This window comes from Ascaphus truei, chromosome 1 (assembly GCF_040206685.1).
Source record: "Ascaphus truei isolate aAscTru1 chromosome 1, aAscTru1.hap1, whole genome shotgun sequence".
NCBI classification, from domain to species: domain Eukaryota; kingdom Metazoa; phylum Chordata; class Amphibia; order Anura; family Ascaphidae; genus Ascaphus; species Ascaphus truei.
Window position 1 is genome coordinate 510,852,253 of NC_134483.1, and position 19,822 is coordinate 510,872,074.

The window sequence follows — 19,822 nt, forward strand, 5'->3', positions numbered from 1 at the left end:
AAGTAAATGACTGGTGCTCAGAGGGTATTCATGGGGTATTAACAGTGTTGATCAAAAGATTGATCAGAAAGATTTCCCCCTATATACAGCACTCAGAGTCATACAAAATCTACTAATGGACACAAATGGTCCTGTAATGAAATACTGCAAATCTGGTAAGTATCCCAGAATCACAGAGGAAATCAAAAATAATCAAACGTTATTACTTCTAAATAGATTGTTAAAAACACAGATACATTATTAAAAATCCTCATACTATTGTGGCTGATATGAATAGATATTTGTTTGGAGATAGGGTAAGTATAATTAACTAGTGTCTCTATATATTCATATCATAACATCCAAAATTTGTATCTATGGATCCTAGCCGGCTATGATTCTCTAAATATATGCTCCTAGATATACATTGATGGTTAATACATGTAATTTGGTATATTCAGATGTACTATCACTTTATAAGCCTGTAATTAATTTTACAATTAGAGAATCGTAGCCAGCTAGTATTTCATTGCAGGACCATTTGTGTCCATTAGTAGATTTTGTATGACTCTGTATATAGGGGGAAATCTTTCTGATCAATCTCTTGATCAACACTGTTAATATTTCTCTTCCTTAGAAATAAATGTATGCATTAAAATGGATTGTGATCAACACGACTGCAAACAACCCTTTTCTGTAGTCAGGGGAGTGAACACACACACAATAGTGGAGGAGATTTACACTTATAGACCTCTACAAATAAATCTTTAATAGGTAATTCAGATACATGTATTTTTTTTTATTGCTTATGCTTCTTTCCTTTTACCGAATTCGCTTTCATTTTATGTGGCTTTTATTTCAACACATTAACAGTTCATTTGCTCTCAAACCGTTTGAAAACCATTATTTTTGTTCCTAAAATGTTATGTTTACGTTTTCACTTTGATTATACTTTCCTCTATGGAGTTTCTATTTTAGGGATATAAAATTATATTCTCAATAAATGTAGCCCTGATAACAGCACTTTTTTGGACATCTTACATAGACACGAATGGATTGTTCCTTTCTATAACAGATACACAGGAGCTGGGCTCATCTGCTTATTTTTTTGTATTATTTTTTTTAAATAGCAAAACCTCAGAGCACCTTAAATGATCAGAGTTATTATTAATGACCTTGAGGTTGGGATCGAGAGCAAAGTCTCCATCTTTGCTGATGATACTAAATTGTGTAAGGTAATAGAATCAGAGCAGGATGTAATTTCTCTTCAGAAGGACTTGGAGAGACTGGAAACGTGGGCAGGTAAATGGCAAATGAGGTTTAATACAGATAAATGTAAGGTTATGCATTTGGGATGCAAGAATAAAAAGGCGACTTACAAATTAAATGGAGATAAATTGGGGGAATCCTTGATGGAGAAGGATTTAGGAGTGCTTGTAGACAGCAGGCTTAGCAATAGTGCCCAATGTCATGCAGTAGCTGCAAAGGCAAACAAGATCTTATCTTGCATCAAACGGGCAATGGATGGAAGGGAAGTAAACATAATTATGCCCCTTTACAAAGCATTAGTAAGACCACACCTTGAATATGGAGTACAATTTTGGCCACCAATCCTAAGAAAAGACATTATGGAACTAGAGAGAGTGCAGAGAAGAGCCAACCAATTAATAAAGGGGATGGACATTCTAACTTATGAGGAGAGGCTAGCTAAATTAGATTTATTTGCATTAGAAAAGAGGCGTCTAAGAGGGGATATGATAACTATACACAAATATATTCAGGGACAATACAAGGAGCTTTCAAAAGAACTATTCATCCCACGGGCAGTACAAAGGACTCGGGGCCATCCCTTAAGGTTGGAGGAAAGGAAATTTCACCAGCAACAAAGGAAAGGGTTCTTTACAGTAAGGGCAGATAAAATGTGGAATTCATTACCCATGGAGACTGTGATGGCAGATACAATAGATTTGTTCAAAAAAGGTTGGACATCTTTTTAGATGGGAAAGGTATACAGGGATATACCAAATAAGTATACATGGGAAGGATATTGATCCAGGGATTAATCCGATTGCCAATTCTTGGAGTCAAGAAGGAATTAATTTTTCCCCTTAATGGGGTTTTTTGTTTGCCTTCCTCTGGATCAATAAGTAAGTATAGATATAGGATAAAGTATCTGTTGTCTAAATTTAGCATAGATTGAACTTGATGGACGTACGTCTTTTTTCAACCTCATCTACTATGTAACTATGTAACTATGTATGCTCATCAAGCTTCCCTGGGAGTCGTCAGGAGAAAATGCAGCCAGTTGAAGCAAAAGTAAAACTCCGCCAGCTAGAGCACGGAGAGGGAAGGACGTTTTGGAGTCGTGCCAGTGCCGAGAACGTTAATAAATGTTCTAAGGGCTGTGTCAATGTTAATGGTATAGGTTTAACACAATATTGCATGATAAGAAAGAGTGAATAAAGCCAGAAATCACAGCGGATTCATAATATTGAAGTGCACAAAGCCCCCATCTGTCACAATTTTCCATGCATTTTTTTTACCAACCTGCAAAAGGTGTTGTATGGACATCTGATTTTGCTTCTGCATCATCCTCTAAACCTTCCTCTTCCCCCAAATGCACTTTGCCTTGTAAATGATACAAGAGCAGTATTCGCATGGTTACATTAATATTATAGCGAGTACAGTATGTAACAAAGCATAAGTGCTTCTAAGGCTGCATTTACCGGGCTGGTAAAGCGGGTAGATCCCAACATGTGTCCATCTCAGGCTCTAACTCTAACTCCCTGGATATCACCTGTGGCGTCCCGCAAGGCTCTGTTCTGGGGCCTCTACTCTTCTCAGTGTTCATCAATGATCTTCCCACAGCTTGTAAGGAAGCCTCAATACACATGTATGCAGATGACACAATCCTATATGCACACAGTCATAGCCTTTCTGACCTTCAACACATACTTCAGTCTGACTTTTTGAGACTCGAAAACTGGATTTCCCAAAACAAACTGTTTTTAAACACTGACAAGACCGTAACAATGGTGTTTGGGACCAAGACTAAATTTTTAAAGCTTCCAGCGACTGAGCTCCAGATTAGAACCAACACTAACACTACCCTAACTCCTGTTACTAGTTTTAAATACCTGGGCATATGGTTTGACTCCCACTTAACATTCAGGATGCACATTGATACCCTGACATCCAAAACCTATGCCAAACTAGGGGTACTTTGCAGGAACAAATCCTCCCTAAGTCTCCTGGTCAGAAAACGTATCGCACAGCAGATGCTAATGCCAATTATTGACTATGGAGACATAGTATATGGCTCGGCTCCTCAAACCCACCTTAGCAAACTTGACACCCTCTACAATTCAATTTGTCATTTTGTTCTCCAATGCAACTATAACACACATCACTGCGAAATGCTCAAAGAACTAGATTGGTCATCACTCGAGTCTAGGCGCAAAGTTCTCCTTTCCTGTCTTGCCTTCAAATTCTTTATGGGCAAGCTACCCAGCTACCTGAACAAGCTCCTCAAACCTACCACATGCAGCACCTATCACCTGAGATCAGACTCCAAAAGACTGTTCATGGTCCCATGGCTCAACAAAGTATCCAGCCGCTCCTCCGTCTCTTACCGTGCACCCCAAAACTGGAAAAACCTACCAGAGACTTTTACATCCACCACCAGTCTAAGTTCATTCAAATCTAAGGCTGTCTCACATTTTAATCTGGTCTGTAACTGTTTCATATGCCCATAATATAAATTATCTTTAACTGTGCATGCAATGTCTTGTATATAATGTATACCCTGCTCATTATGTAACTGTATTTGTAAATATGTATTATTTGTCTTAACTCTGTGCCCAGGACATACTTGAAAACGAGAGGTAACTCTCAATGTATTACTTCCTGGTAAAATATTTTATAAATAAATAAATATTTATAGTACTGGTTACGGCGACTGCGACGTTGTGCAGAGCCATAGCAAGTACATGTTGTCCGTCGCGGGTGCCCATAGTGGGCGCGACCGGGTGACGTCAGCTGTCGCGATCGCTGGAAGCCAGAAGATTTTGATATTTTCAGCGATCGAGGGGTGACGTCACGGCATGTGAGCGGTTCAGCCAATGAGGGCGAACCACTCCCGGCCAAGCCTCCGCCACACCCCCCGGTCGTGATCTTTGGTCTCCTGCACCAGAGTGCAGGAATCGCTGTAGAATGGTGATGGCCGTCGGCTACTATAAACTCGGCCTTAGGGCAACACTGAGGGGGGAGTCGAGATTACCGAAATATTGTTCTTGCATACAAGAAGCAAACATGTTCACAACAAAACAGCAAGTCTTTATCATTAATTCCACCACTTGCCAAATTCCAGTGTACAATACACCAAAAAGTTGTCTTGTATGTTACAATTTAAAATAGCAACTTAACTTACTTTTTACCTTTAATATCAAAAAGGGGGGGGGGAGAATAGTAGAATGAGTGAATGAGTAAGGGAATATATTTACCAGTTGGGAAAAGGCAGTATAAAATGCATCATAGCATACTGAAATTTGCATTATGCAGCCTTACAATACTTAAACAACAGTTAAGATTTTTGTACAAGAGAAAATAGTGAAACGAGTTAGCTCTTCACATTTGGGTAAGCGGGTTTATAAACTGTAAATGTAAACAATAAATAAAGAAGCTGAAATAAAATCAACACTGGAACTAGAATATTCTATAAAGAGGAAGCACAGCCAACCCACCCCTGTCACCTCCACCAAATATCCCCAATAAGAGGATTGGTCTGTGACTGCAAACAATTTTAATCTGATGCATGTTGAAAGTGAAGGAAAAGACTTGCCTGTAAAAATCCTCCACACTGATGAAAAGAATATGAAGGGAATATCCACTACTGGTATGGCCAGCACAAAGATCAGTGGGTCTAGGGGAATAGTCTCTTCTACAGTTGTGTGAAAAAGAAAGTACACCCTCTTTGAATTCTATGATTTTACATATCAGGACATAATAACAATTATCTATTCCTTAGCAGGTCTTAAAATTAGGTAAATACAACCTCAGATGCACAACAACACATGACATATTACACCGTGTCATGATTTATTTAACAAAAATAAAGTCAAAATGGAGAAGCTATGTGTGAAAAACTAAGTACACCCTTACTGCTTCCATAAGAATTAAGAATTAAGTAGCAGACAGGTGCTGCTAATCAAGTGTCCTTGATTAATTGTTCAGCAGCAAGTGTGACCACCTCTATAAAAGCCAAAGTTTTAGCAGTTTGCTGGTCTGGAGCATTCAGGTGTGTGTTAACACAATGCCAAGGAGAAAAGACATCAGCAATGATCTTAGAGAAGCAATTGTTGCTGCCCATCAATCTGGGAAGGTTATAAGGCCATTTCCAAACAATTTAAAGTCCTTCATTCTACAGTGAGAAAGATTATTCAAAAGTGGAAAACATTCAAGACAATTGACAATCTTCCCAGGAGTGGACATCCCAGCAAATTCACCCCAAGGTCAGACCGTGCAATGCTCAGAGAAATTGCAAAATACCCAAGAGTAAATCTCAGACTCTACAGGCCTCAGTTAACATGTTAAATGTTAATGTTCATGACAGTACAATTAGAAAAAGACTGAACAAGTATGGTTTGTTTGGAAGGGTTGCCAGGAGAAAGCCTCTTCTCTCTAAAAAGAACATGGCAGCACGGCTTAGGTTTTCAAAGTTGCATCTGAACAAACCACAAGACTTCTGGAACAATGTCCTTTGGACAGACCAAAGTGGAGATGTTTGGCCATAATGCACAGCGCCACGTTTGGCGAAAACCAAATACAGCATATTAGCACAAACACCTCATACCAACGGTCAAGCACGGTGGTGGAGGGGTGATGATTTGGGCTTGTTTTGCAGCCACAGGACCTGGGAACCTTGCAGTCATTGAGTCAACCATGAACTCCTCTGTATACCAAAGTATTCTAGAGTCAAATGTGAGGCCATCTGTCCAACAGCTAAAGCTTGGCCGATATTGGGTCATGCAACAGGACAATGATCCCAAGCACACCAGCAAAACTACAACAGAATGGCTGGAAAAGAATCAAGGTGTTGCAATGGCCCAGTCAAAGTCCAGACCTCAACCCGATTAAAATGCTGTGGCTGGGCCCTAAGAGAGCTGTGCATAAACAAATGCCCACAAACCTCAATGAACTGAAGCAACGTTGTGAAGAAGAGTGGGCCAAAATTCCTCCACAACGATGTGAGAGACTGATAAAGGCATACAGAAAACAATGACTTAAAGTTATTGCTGCTAAAGGTGGTTCTACAAGCTATTGAATCATAAGGTATACTTAGTTTTTCACACATCGCTTCTCCATTTTGTCTTTATTTTTGTTAAATAAATCATGACAGTGTAATATGTCATGTGTTGTTGTTCATCTGAGGTTGTATTTTAAGACCTGCTAAGGAACTGATTGTTATGTCCTGATATGTAAAACCATAGAATTCAAAGAGGGTGTACTTTCTTTTTCACACAATTGTATATGTACCAGTTTAGTAACTACCGTATTTCCTCGATTCTAAGATGCACCTATTTTCTCATGTGTGTCTTAGAATTGATGTATATTTTAAAAAATTTGGATAGTGTACGCTGCTGAAGCATAGAGGTGGAGAAACCAGCCCCAGGGAATAGTCCCTGTAGAACCGTATTTAACCAGCCCCTGTGAAGTGTAGTTGTGCATGCATTGCAGAAAGCAATGTTTTGATGCAGAAGGACTACAACTCCCATGAGAACAGCGCTGAGCAGGAAGTATCTGAGAGAGCAAGGTCTCCTCTGATGTTAAAGGCTACGGCCCCAGTCCTCCCTGCTGCGCGTGCAGAGACTACAGCCGCGATTTGCAGTCTGTAGGGGAGCTCTATGGAGCGTGGCCAATACGTGGCATATCTGCCCTACCATTGGCTGCGTGCCGACCACGTGGCAGCACGGGAAGACAAAATTCTTGTCTTCCCTGCCAGCGTACGCGTCACAGCAATTTGCGTGCCCACACATACACAGCCACTGAGGCCTGCCCCATAGAGGGCTGTGCGGCGCGCACGCTGTAGCACATGCCGCCGTGACCACAGGGGACTCAGCCAAAGACGTGCTGTGAAACTCTGCCTGTGACTGAAACCTGACAACACTATTTGTCGTCATGGAGTTTTGTGCTTGGGTAAGTGATGTGGGACACCTTGGATGTCCATACTTGTGTGCAGTCATTAATATGTGTGTTCTGTATCTATACATACACATGGACACTTATGTAGAGAGGCTCTCACATACTTTCCCTGTACACACACACACAAACACACACACACACACACGCGGAGCGTGGCAAACCTATACAACAAAAGACAGGGGAGCCCAATGCTACATCCAATTGACAAAATATATATGGTAATAAGTATAAAGTTAAATACTTAAGTAATATTTTCTTGGTTATTTAGTTAAACCCTTTGGCCAAAGCGTCATAAGCCTGCATACCAATGTCAAGGTATAACCACATTTGCAGGTCTTAACACTACACTGTGAACCTTCCCTTCAACCACAGTGGATTCTCTCATTTTGCTATATGGACAAGACCCACTGTGGTCGTTTCCCCTCACACAGAAGTAAAAGGAAAGGTTCAGTGTAGCGTTAGGACCTGCAAATTTGGTTATACCTTGGCGTTGGTATGCAGGCTTATGACGCTTTGGCCAAAGGGTTAACTAAATAACCAAGAAAATATTTTTATTGAAGTATTTAACTTTATACTTATTACCATATATGTTTTGTCAATTGGATGTAGTATTGGGCGCGTGTGTGTAAGTGGACAGTGGTGGGATTCAGACATTTTAGCAAACCGGTTCTCGCTCACTTTACCGACCTTTCATAGTGAAAAATCATCAGATCTCCTCCCCCCCTCATCTCCCCCAGTCCATCTTCATTTCTCCCCCAGCCCCCACCCCTCATCAGATCTCCCCCAGTCCTCAGATCTCCTCCAATACCCCTCAGCATCATTAGATCTCCCCCAGTCCCCTTCATCATCAATTTCCCCCAGTCCCCTCACCATCTTCAGATCTCCAGCAGCCCCCCCTCATCAGATCTCCCCCAGTCCTCCTCATCATAATTATATCTCCCCCAGCATCCTCACATCTACCCCAGTCCCCTTCAGCCCCTCACACATCTCCTCCCCACCAACTTGGCTAGACACGGGCAGGGGGAGATGGTATGACGCGGCAGCGGGCCCCGTAGAAGAATCTCGAGGCAGAGCACAAGGTGAGGAGAGCACTAGCTGCAGACACTGGAAGTTCTCGTCGCTCTCTTTTCTTGTATTGACCCCTTATGTGTGTCTGATGCATTAAACCCTAAGCATTTACTTATTTAACATATAGATATAAGAACTATGATAGATATAAATATATATCTAAAACAGTGGGACTATGCAGAATAATTTTATTGTAGTTAGATCATTTTCTAAATCCCGTTATATTGAAGTGGGGTTATAGCAGCACAACCTCAGCACTTTGGCAGCGTGACATTACATGCTTTCATAGTGAATATAAATGCTGCAGAGCATCATCATAAACAAGAAGTATTAGCTAGATATAAAAAAAGGAAATAATATTTAAAATGCAACATTTATTTTTGCAGATTTTAATTTGTGAGGACAGGGACATGTTTTGAGTTTGTGCAGACAGCTGAGTGTCTCCCAGGTAAATTACATAATGGTAACAACACTCCTGGATTATGTTAACACACAGGTATAACATGGCTGCAACACTTTGAAAGGGAAAATTACTAGTCTTTTTTTTTTTTTTTTAAGTGTGTGCCGAGCACATGCATTTTAAGTGAAACTTCGTCTTTTGTCACTGTTTAGTCACAGAAATTGTATTTGTAATGGTGAGGTTTTTAATTAAAAACACTTTCAGTGCCAAAACGCAATTAAGTTTGACTTACAACACATGTTTTATCTATTTGCACTTCTATATTTATAATAACTGTGAATTCCCAGTGTGTGTGTCAGTGTGTGTGTGTGTGTGTCAGTGTGTGTGTGTGTGTGTCAGTGTGTGTGTGTGTGTGTCAGTGTGTGTGTGTGTGTGTGTGTGTGTGTGTGTGTGTGTGTGTGTGTGTGTGTGTGTGTGTGTGTGTGTGTGTGTGTGTGTGTGTGTGTGTGTCAGTGTGTGTGTTTTATTCGCAGGCTCCTGCCCCACTCACTCTCCTAACTCTCTTCATCCCCATCGGAGGTGCGGAGATAAAGGGAGGGGGGGTCTGTCTGAGTGCCCCGAAGCACCACCACTCTATCCCACGGCAGAGCTGTGTCCTGCTTGGCGGAGGTACGGGGGCGTACTGCGGCTGACTGGGGGGGGGGTGTGCTCGGCTGCTCACTGGGGGGAGGGTGTGCTCGGCGGCTCACTGGGGGGGAGGGAAGGGTGTGCTCGGCAGCTCACTGGGAGGGGAGGACATGCTCGGCGGCTCACTGGGGGGAGGGGAGGGCGTGCTCGGCGGCTCACTGGGGGGAGGGGAGGGCGTGCTCGGCAGCTCACTGGGAGGGGAGGGCGTGCTTGCGGCTCACTGGGGGGAGGGCGTGCGTGTGCTCGGGTGGGATACACCGCTCATCAAATGCAGGTCGATGTTTTGCCGGCTCCTCTGGTTGGTGAAGGGGTGTACAGGGGATACAGTCACCAAGCTGGCGCAGGCAAGCTCCATATTCCCACCGGTGTCCGAGTTGGGGAGCAGCCCCCACGGCGGAGCTGCGGATGGATTTTGTGCGGGTCGTTTTTTGTGTGTGTGTGTGTGTGTGTGTGTGTGTGTGTGTGTGTGTGTGTGTGTGTGTGTGTGTGTGTGTCCGTCCAGCGCTGCCTCCTCTGGTGGAAGCTGGCAACACCAACGGCCTCTTCCGCCAGGAGTGACGTCACTTCCGTCACCACTGACTTCCGTTTACAATCGATTTCATTCACGCCGCTAAAGAAGTTTCACTTAAAAATGTGTTCTTGTTTAGGCTTTTTGTGAGCTGCAGGATTTTAGTTACCACTAAACAACTGCATTGTAATAGGTTCAAACTCATGCAATGCTGCCCCACACCCATATGATGCCAATACTGTACCTATAAAGCTCTTACAGTAAAAGCACTAAAAATAAATCTCTAGCGGGAAGTGGTTAATGTAAAAAGTAAAGCAGTTTAAGCAAGATGATGATTAGGAGATTGTAGAAAGTAATCACCTTTTTGCTTCTTTGAAATAAGTGGACTGCAGGTAGAACTCCCACCAGCTGAAAATCACAGAAGAACAGAGTTGAAACAAAGAGACAGAGTGATGTACAGTAGAGAAGACATTGAAGAAACAGAGGAAAGTGCAACAGAATGCACAAGAATTTGGGGTTCTTCCCATTTATTGAGCGTAAACTGGAGTACAAGATGCTAAATCATCCACAAAGGGTATATGAGGGAAAAGCCATCACTTCACTCCTACACTGTCAGAGCTTTCAGCAATGCATTCTACAGATTATTATCCTGTGATTTACATGATGCACATTGATGGATCCAAACACCTGTGAAGAACATGCACAACTCCATAAAAAAGAGATTATGGGACAGGAAAAAGTGCAGAGAAGAGCCACCATAGTAAAGGGAATGGATAATCTGATTTATGAGAGGCTAGCTAAATTAGATTGGTTTATATTAGAAAAAGAGGTGTTCAAGATGGGATATTATGACATATTATATACAAATACAGTATATTTGGGGACAATACAAGGAGCTTTCAAAATAACTATTCATCCCAAGAATAGTACAAAGGACACAGGGTCATGTAATTAGGTTGGAGGAAAGGAGCTATTTCACAAGCAACAAAGAAAGGGGTTCTTTACAATAAGGGCAGTTAAAATGTAGAATTCATTACCCATGGAGACTGTGATGGCAGATACAATAGAGATCGTTAAAAAAAAAAGTTGGACATCTTTTTAGAAAGGAAAGTTATACAGCGATATAACAAATAAGGAAACACAGGAAGGATGTTGATTCAGGGAGTAATCAGATTGCCAATATTTAGGCAAGGAAGGAATTTATTTTTCCCCTTATGAGATATTAGATGAAATGTCACTGGAGATTTTTTGTTTGCCTTCCTCTGGATAAATGTACTGTAAGTACGGAAATAGGAAAAGTATCTGTCGTCTAATTTCAGAATAAGTTGAACGTATGTCTTTTTTCAAATTGATCTACTATATAAACTACCTAACTAGTCTTCATTAGAAGTCATGGGGTGGCAGTTAGAGAATTCCGAATTCTAAATGAACTGGTTACCATGTATCATCTATAAAAAAATTGATTTGTGAGTTCAACGGGTGACAGGCTATTCACCTCAAAATGCCATACACCAAGGGCATAGCGGGGCAGTGCTCCTCTAGTTAACACAGCTTGGAATAGAAGTGGAACCCAAGTTATATAGAGAAAGTGAAGTTAGGACCCCCTTTTGCAAGGCAATAAAATCCATTATTTGCTGTACTGCGAGTGCCGGTTCCTTATATCCTATATCTACATACATACCATTTTAATGTTATAGCACCAGTCAACCTTCACAGTGCTTTACACACGGACAATACAGGGTAGATAGACTACAAAAAATGGCAATAAGTGTCACAGGTAAATGACAACAAAAGTCAATTGGAGACCCTGTTCCAAAGAGCTTACATTCTTAATGGTATGTTGGGAGGGTTATGGACACAAGGAGTAAAACTGCATTGTTTAAAGCTCACTAAAGGAGGTCAATGGTATCTGGAGTCAGTGGTAGAGGTGTAGATAATTTAATAAAATGCTTCTTTTAAGAGGTGGCTATTCAGCTAGGCTTTGAATGAGGAAAATACAATACACACCTTTTATTTTTCATCACATCTTGCTGAAAAATCACAAAATGTTCATGACATTTTGAGCAATTATAGGTTTGGCACATTGGATTATTACATTTAAGAATTATTTGATAATCTAATAAATATTCTTTGGAATTCATGACCTCATCAAGTACATAGTTACAAAATGGTGTTTAACGAAGACGATAATCACGTTATAAAGTGCTGGAGACAGAACAAGAATTATGGTCCAAAATGCTTCTTCATAAAAGGAGGAATGAAAAAAATATTTCTTATTGTTCAGGACCAGGAGCAGCTGGAACAAGATATCGATTATGCAGACAGTGGTGTTCTCGTATTCGGCGTGCGTTTCAGCAGAAGTACATTTTGAACTCCCTTGGAAGTCAAACTATATGGTAATTAGTGTTGATAAGATAGTTTAAACAAATTTACGAACCATGAAGGAAAAACTCCTATTTCTCATTTAATAACATGAACCTACCCCTTAGTGTATCTGGTACTTGTTGACAGAATACAGTGACATCAATTGAGTGTCTACATCAGTGTGTGTTTTTTTTTTTTTTTTTTTTTTTACAGGGGTTCCCAGTAATCTTTGGGTTCCCCAGGCATCTCTAAAAAGTTTCCTGAAAATTTTCAGGTCATTTGAAAATTGTACCAAATACAGAAGAATTTACAATGCATCTGATGTCAGACGCGCCAAGAGAGGGTTAGGGTTCCTTAAAATGCATCCGATGTCAGACTCGCTATTAGAGAGGGTTGGGGTTCAGCAGAATTTAAAAATATGATAATACGGTCCCATAACCAAAAAAAAAAAGGTTGGATACCACTGGTCAACATTGTTCTTCTTATACAGTGTTAATCTACATAACAGACCCACAACTGTGCAAATTTACGTGGGGATTGAGCAAGAAATAGATCCCCAGTCATACGTCAAGCCCTAATGCCATGACTTACCCAAAACTATAACATTATAGAGCAATAAAACTATTTCCAAATAATGCTTTGGGTGGGGGGAAAAATAAATAAATAAAAAAGAAGGCTTGTGCACTGTCATGTATCAGAGAAAAAGTATAAATTTCTTACCGTTATTTATATTTCCTCTATTGTCCCCCATGACCATACACACAATGGGAATGTACCAAAGCAGTACCAATTAAGGGTGGCAAGAATGTGGAATGATGACTTGCAAAACCTGTCTTACAAATCTAGCGTTCTTCGAGGCTGAAACATCTAATTTATAATGCACGTATTCTGAGGACCATGTAGCAGCTCTACATACTGTACACTGTAGTTACATATTAAATTTTATATTTTTACCTAGTCCAATTTCCTTTATTTTTTTACTCTAACCTCGTGTGGAACCGTATCAAAGCCTATGAAAAAAATCAAAGTAGACCACAACTGCATTACCCTGGTCCAGATTCCTACTTACCTCCTCAAAGAAACAAATAAGGTTAGTTTGGCACAACCTATCCTTCCTAAATCCATACTGACTATTACTAATAATTTTGGTATCAATTAGGTATTCCTGAATATTTAACCGTACTAAACCTTCAAATAGCTTCCCCACTATTGATGTCAGGCTTACAGGTCTGTGGTTCCCCCATTGTGATCTAGCTCCCCTTTTAAATATAGGCACCACGTCTGCTTTAAGCCAAACTTGTGGTACGGAGTCTGTGGAAATGGGAGTCCTTGAATATTAAATGTAATGGTTTGGCTATTACTGAACTTGGCTCCTAAAGAATCCTTTGATGCATGCCATCGGAGCTAGGTGCTTTATTAACTTTAATTTTATCAAGTCGCCTATGAACTTCCTCCTTAGTTAACCAAGTGTTCGTTAATATAGAAGTTGTTGTGGCTTCCACCTTTGGCACTATTTTTGCAATCGACTCCTCCCTGGTAAATACAGAGGCAAAGAATGCATTTCGTACCTCTATTTTTTCCTCATCTCCAACAATTTTCCTGCCCATCTCACACTGAAAGGGTCCTATATTCTCTTTTCTAATCTTTTTTGATATAAAGGTAAATAACTTTTTAGGGTTGATCTTACTTTCTATTGCAATCCTTTATTCATTTAATTTTTTGCTAATTTGATTGCCCTTTTGCAACTTTTGTTACATTCCTTATAATTCTAAAAAGATGCCTCTGTTCCTTCTGACAGATTCTAAAAGCCTGCCACCTCATTCCCTACTTATTTAGCAACATTGGTTTAGACTTGTTTCTTTTATCAGTGTATACCATTGGGTAATATTTAGAAGTGTGCTTTTCTAACAATGTTTTAAAGGCTGCCCATTTATCTTCCATATTTTTCCTGCAAAAATGTAATCCCGATTTATTCCTTGTAGATTATTCCTCATTTTATTCAAATCTGCCTTTCTAAAATGTAAAGTCTTTATTGAGCCAATATATAATATGGTTTTAGATCATTTATTTCAAATGAGACCATGTTATGATAACTGTTCCCCCAAATCTAGACAATGTCTAGGTCTAAGTGTTTCAACTGCTTTGAGGAAACAAAAAATGTCCTTATCTTTAGCTTAAGAGTAATTAAAGAAAACTCCTAATGTTGTAGTTTGGATCTTAAGAGAAGTAAGGCCAAGGCCCTTATAGCCATTCTGTAAAAAAATCCAGAATATGAGGAATCTTGACTTCGCAATATCCAAGACACTTGATACACACCTATTGGAAAAAAAACATTCCAAAATATACCAGAGAGTTTGGATGTGGATAGTGTTCTAGCAAAGAGCATAGTCTGGACTACCCTGTCCAAAAGGATTTGTTATGGAAAGCCCTTGTAAGGATATGCCGGTATGAGTCCTGTGAATCTGTTGATGCTAGGTAGGATATCTCCTGGTTGAAGAGTATTGATTATGGACTTTAGAAATTCCATCTTGAATGGGCAGACTTAAGCACTGTTTGACCTGGAATACCCATATATCCACCTTAGTATTGGTCCACTGATCCCTGAAGATTGATAGTCTTCTCCCTACTAGAAAATACTTCAGGGACGGGACCAGCCGATTTTCAAAAAGTGGTGTTTTTAGGAACGATTGAGCTAATGCCAAGTTTGTTCCTTGCCTAGTCTGAAAAAGTTCAACAGGCTGGAAATCACACCTGAGAAAAAACATCTTACAGGTCTGAAAGCTCTGGAATCCCGTAAGGAACGTCTATCGGGATAAGGGCCCTGAAAGGGTTTTTATCTCATCCTGAGGTTAAAAAAAACCCCCTCCTTTTTCATCTGAAGCTCCCACTATTATGGTGTCCAGCAACCCCTCGAATAAAGTATCACCCGAAAAGGGAGAAGAAAAGCCTGTTCTTAGAAACAGTGTCGGCGGCTACAGCTGAAGAGCTGGCCATAAGCTTAATAGCATTGAATAAGGTATCGTACATGAAATCCAAAGCTTCCTTTACAGAACCAATGTCTTTCAGGATTTTCTGTCTGTTCACCCCATTATGCAGCTGTTCATCGAACCAGGCTGACCACACCTTTATGGTACGGGCCATGCATGCCATTGATACCAAGAGCATAAAAGCTGATCCAAGAGGAATACGTTTTTTTGGGAGCAGTCTATATTATCCATGGGATTCTGAAAGAACCCCTTTTTCCAGAGGAATATGTCTTCTAATTCTGAACACGGCTGGGTTTACTAAGGAAGAATTATGCCAATGCTTAGTATCTTCATCGTGTATGAATTCTTGCTTTCAAAACGTTTTGAGTGAGAAAAATTTCTGTCCAGGTGAAGCCATTCATTACCAAATCATATTCTTGACTGCTTGGTGCACAGAAAAAAACATCAGTCTTTGAAGGGCCAAAAAACAGCCGATCTACCGTACTGAGATCTTGCTTGACATCTATGCTCATGGCCTCTCTTATACCTTTATTAAGCTTATCCGCGATTTCCACGTTGACATTTTCTGGTATATATATGGCATCATCTTCCTCCGATGAAGATTCTTGATCAGAGTAAAAGGAGTCTAAGACATCAGAATCCGCAGAGGAAGATCTTGGTCTCTTGTGAGTTAAGGTACTAGCTTCCCATCCGGCCACTTGAAATGTCTCCGCAACTGAAAAATTTTACCATGAGAAAAACTCATTCATCCGACTTGAGGCATTCTCCTCTGATAAAGTCTTAATGCTGGCAGGGCAGACCCTTTTATTATATTGAGCAGGTAAAACTTTTACACACAAGACACACAGCAACGGAGTTCTTGGATTTAGTTTAATTTAGCTTTTCTTGGCTTAGTAGCCACCTGAGCAGGTGGCTGATTCCTCCATGTACTCAAGAGAAGTAATAGGAGCTAATATAGTAGTGTTAAGAAGCTGCAACAAGGCACAACCAAGTACATTGAAAGAAAAAAAAAAGTGCCTACATCCCATCTTTATGCTCCACCAGGAAATTCGCCTCTGGGCACGTTTAGGCGGCACAACGGGAGGTCTGGGGGAAAAACATGGATGTTATGCTCCAAGAAAACGGTTTCTGTAGTGACTAAGAGTGTAGCACGGCCTGAGGACCACCCTAGAGTGAAGCACTGAGGTTATAGATCTCTACCAGGGGGTCTCTTACTGGTATATATATGAACATGCAGTGAAGGACTAGAGCAAAAAATATCTCAGAACTCAGTCAGGATGTTGCTGGTATACATACTTCTGGAGAACCAGAGGCCAGCTGAGTCAGAGCTTGATCAGAGAGCCTTACCGGTATCCACACTGCAGCAGAGGGACCAGGCCTCCAGAAATGTATCAAACCTCAGTCAGAGGATGTTGCCGAGATCCACACTGAAGTGGAGGGACTGAAGAGAGACTGCATCAGACCTCAGAGGGTTTACACCGATATACATGCTGGTAGCGGATGGGACATAAACCTCATTGTGTCTACTGTCCTAGGGGACGATAGAGAAATATATACACACTAAAATAGAACTTACCTATTAATTCCACAATGCTCCCACTGCGGCTCCTGCTGGACGACTCGTCTCTGGAAACGCTAACCTGCTCTATAGCCCCCGGTGTGGTCAGCACATGGAGGAGTTCAAGAGGAGGAGTTCTAAAAACCTGCTGCAGTAACTCCAGAGCCCCAGTCACCACGTTGTGGTCCCTGTGCTGTGTGTAATGCAACGTCAACTCATAAATCTAAGAGACGAATGACAACAATAATATAGTTAGAGAAGTAGCTCGTTGAAAAAGGTTGAGCAAGTTCCATTACTTTCCCTGTGTCAATAGGGTCACAAAACCCACTAAAAAAACAGATATTTTCTCCCAGGCACCTCGTAGGGGAGGGGAAGAAAAAAAATACATATAAACAAATAGCATGATGACCAGACAACATAAAAGACATGACTAGGATGGTAAATATCACACGTCTTGATTAACTATAATATACAACTAAAAGTTTCTGGAATCACTTGGTCTAATTATTTGCTAAAAGGCAAAAAATAAAATAAATAAATCTTAAATTGTGATATAGTAAAGTTTCAACCTAATCAAAGGTCCCAAATCAAGCCCAAATACTTTCTTCTTCACTTAATACTCATTCACAGTTGAGATTTTTGATCTGCATAGTCCAGCTATTTGAGCTACAGCTTCATGGTCTGCTGGTTATAAATGAGATAACCAAGTGCCTTTACCAGGAGGGGCCAAATCCAGTTCCAGAAGGGCCACAAACAGGTCAGGTTTTAAGGATATCCCTGCATCAGCACAGGTGCCTCAATCCTTATAACTGATCCACCTGTGCTGAAGTAGGGATATCCCTAAAACCTGACCCGTTGGTTGCCCTTGAGGATTGGAGTTGGTCACGCCTGGCCTGTACTATAGTACTACTGTCCTCTTTAGCCAAGCAGACATACTGTATATAGCACAAAAGGTGATCCCCCACAATCATTCCAACTGCGCCTGGAGTTTGCATTGTATAACTTCATACTGTTAAAACACTTTATATTGTATGGTCATCCTGCTAGGTTTATTTTTTTTGATGATTTTTTTTCCTCCCGTTCTCCTTTTCCCCTTATGAGATTCATTGGGGGGAAAAAATTGCATATGTTTGATTTTTTTTTAAATTACTTTTTGTAATAATTGTTGTAATAATTGTTGTACCATTTTTTGATCAGGTGTTTTGTGTGGATTTCTTTTTTAATACCCATGTTCGTTTGGCTGATTTTGTTAGGATTATATTGAATTGTGGCACAAGAGCCATACATGGTTTTTTTTCATGATTCACATTTTAAAAACATTATTTTCAATCCATTGGAAAAGTATGTGTGATGCTTCATGTACACATGTAGGATAGCAGTGCTTGGTAAACATGGGCCAAAGTGCCCGGCACACACAGGGGTTTATTCATTAAAGTGTGATCATGCTGATCGCACATTACTGCATGGAAACTCCCATTGACTTGCATGGAAGTTTCCGTACGATAGTGCTCGATCGTCACTCTCCCACTTGAAATTAATAGCCCCCCAGGGATCATACAATGAGATCATCCTCTTCCAAAGTCAATGTTTCCCCGTAGTGTAGGAACTTTACATGGAAGAGGAAGGGTAATGTGTATTTTTCCTAACAATTATATAGCTTGAACATTTAGTAATGCAATAACTTCAACAGAAAATCTAAATGTTTGTTAATACTAGTCACCGAAACAGAAAATGATACGTCACCCAACATGCAGAAGATGTGCCCCTAATATACCTGGTACTGTACATCACTAAGGCACTCTAAAGGTTAATAAACGTGTACTTTTTAATGAAGCCAATTAATACATTTAACTTAAAACGTATCACTGCCATTAGCCCACTCTAATCCTAAGTAGGCAATGCTCCTGTAAATAGTAATGTAATAAAACATTGATTATTGGGAAGTTATTGCTACAAAAATAGGCTCTTTAAAGGGGGAAAGTCCCCACCCCCAAAAACAACCATCAGCATTATTTCTACATGCACATACATATGTAAACACATAATATGCAAACTTAAAAAAAAAAAAAAAAAAATCTAAATATTTCCACCACAGGCCGTGATGCCATTATAAATAATAAAAAAAACTGCAATATTCTTTGTGCTTTGAAAATACTGCCACATACAGTACCCCATTACTTCACATACGCCGTGTTAATGAGATGTGTGCGGGCTTTCTGCGACTTATACCTGTATTAATTGTTCGTGTGAAGGTGACGTTTCAGGTTCTTTCCGTGTCACACCGAAGCTGCCTTTCAGACTGGTTTCTTTCACCTGCTGCTGTAGTAGTGGGATTAGGTAGCGTAGTGTTAAAAGAACTCCCAGAATTACTAGGGTTGGATGCTCATCTTCCACAGGAACTAGAAGACCTAGAGAACACACCACAATGTGGGCCAAGCAACATACGCATTATTTCCATAGCTGTCAAACTCAAGTAATATATACGTTGATTTCTGACACCTACAGTATGCAGCTAGTATATAGGCTAATTAGTATGGCTCACAAAAGTAAAGAAAAACACTGCACACATCTCACAGTGGAAACAATAAGATTCAAACCTATTTTTCAAAGACTTTTGAAACTCAATCACATAGCGCAGTTCTGAACGTATTTTAAGTTACTTTAACGATTTTGATGAGCAAAATGTTGGATGTAAGGGGTCTAACTGGGGCGGTAAAGGCTATTTTCTTCCTCTTATTTGATTAGTTACATAGAAAGAATATCTTAATTTCAAGGTTATTTTATTTACCAATGTAGGTACTGCACCTACAAGCCACCATGTAAAACTTCCTATTTAAGAGGGAACTGAAAAAGACTTCTATTCTCTGCTGACCATTGTGTGTAGGGGGTGGGGTGGGGTATTGTCTTTTTAGTACTCAAATACTTTCAAACATACTTTCAGAATGCTCATCAATTAACACTTTGCATAAAGTATCCTGCAGTAAAACTAGCCATTGATCAGTCACCACACTGAATTTTAATAAATATCCCTTTCTAGGTTTAGAAATGTAAATAAATTATAATTTACTACC

The 19,822-nt window shown here is 40.3% G+C and overlaps 1 protein-coding gene across 4 annotated transcripts in view; it reads right to left on the reverse strand.

Moving 5' to 3' along the window:
* HTT (huntingtin) overlaps window positions 1–19,822 on the reverse strand; it is a 197,298-nt gene that overhangs the window by 127,660 nt on the left and 49,816 nt on the right. Inside the window, exons 8-11 of one of the 4 annotated variants that reach the window (XM_075570263.1) lie at window positions 18,981–19,159; window positions 16,770–16,974; window positions 10,203–10,250; window positions 2,527–2,607 (exon numbers count right to left, since the gene is read on the reverse strand). In XM_075570263.1, the coding sequence (XP_075426378.1) occupies window positions 2,527–2,607; window positions 10,203–10,250; window positions 16,770–16,974; window positions 18,981–19,159 (513 nt within the window). The remainder of the gene's footprint in view (window positions 1–2,526; window positions 2,608–10,202; window positions 10,251–16,769; window positions 16,975–18,980; window positions 19,160–19,822) is intronic. The other 3 variants (XM_075570271.1, XM_075570281.1, XM_075570290.1) reach the window with 3 other exon arrangements.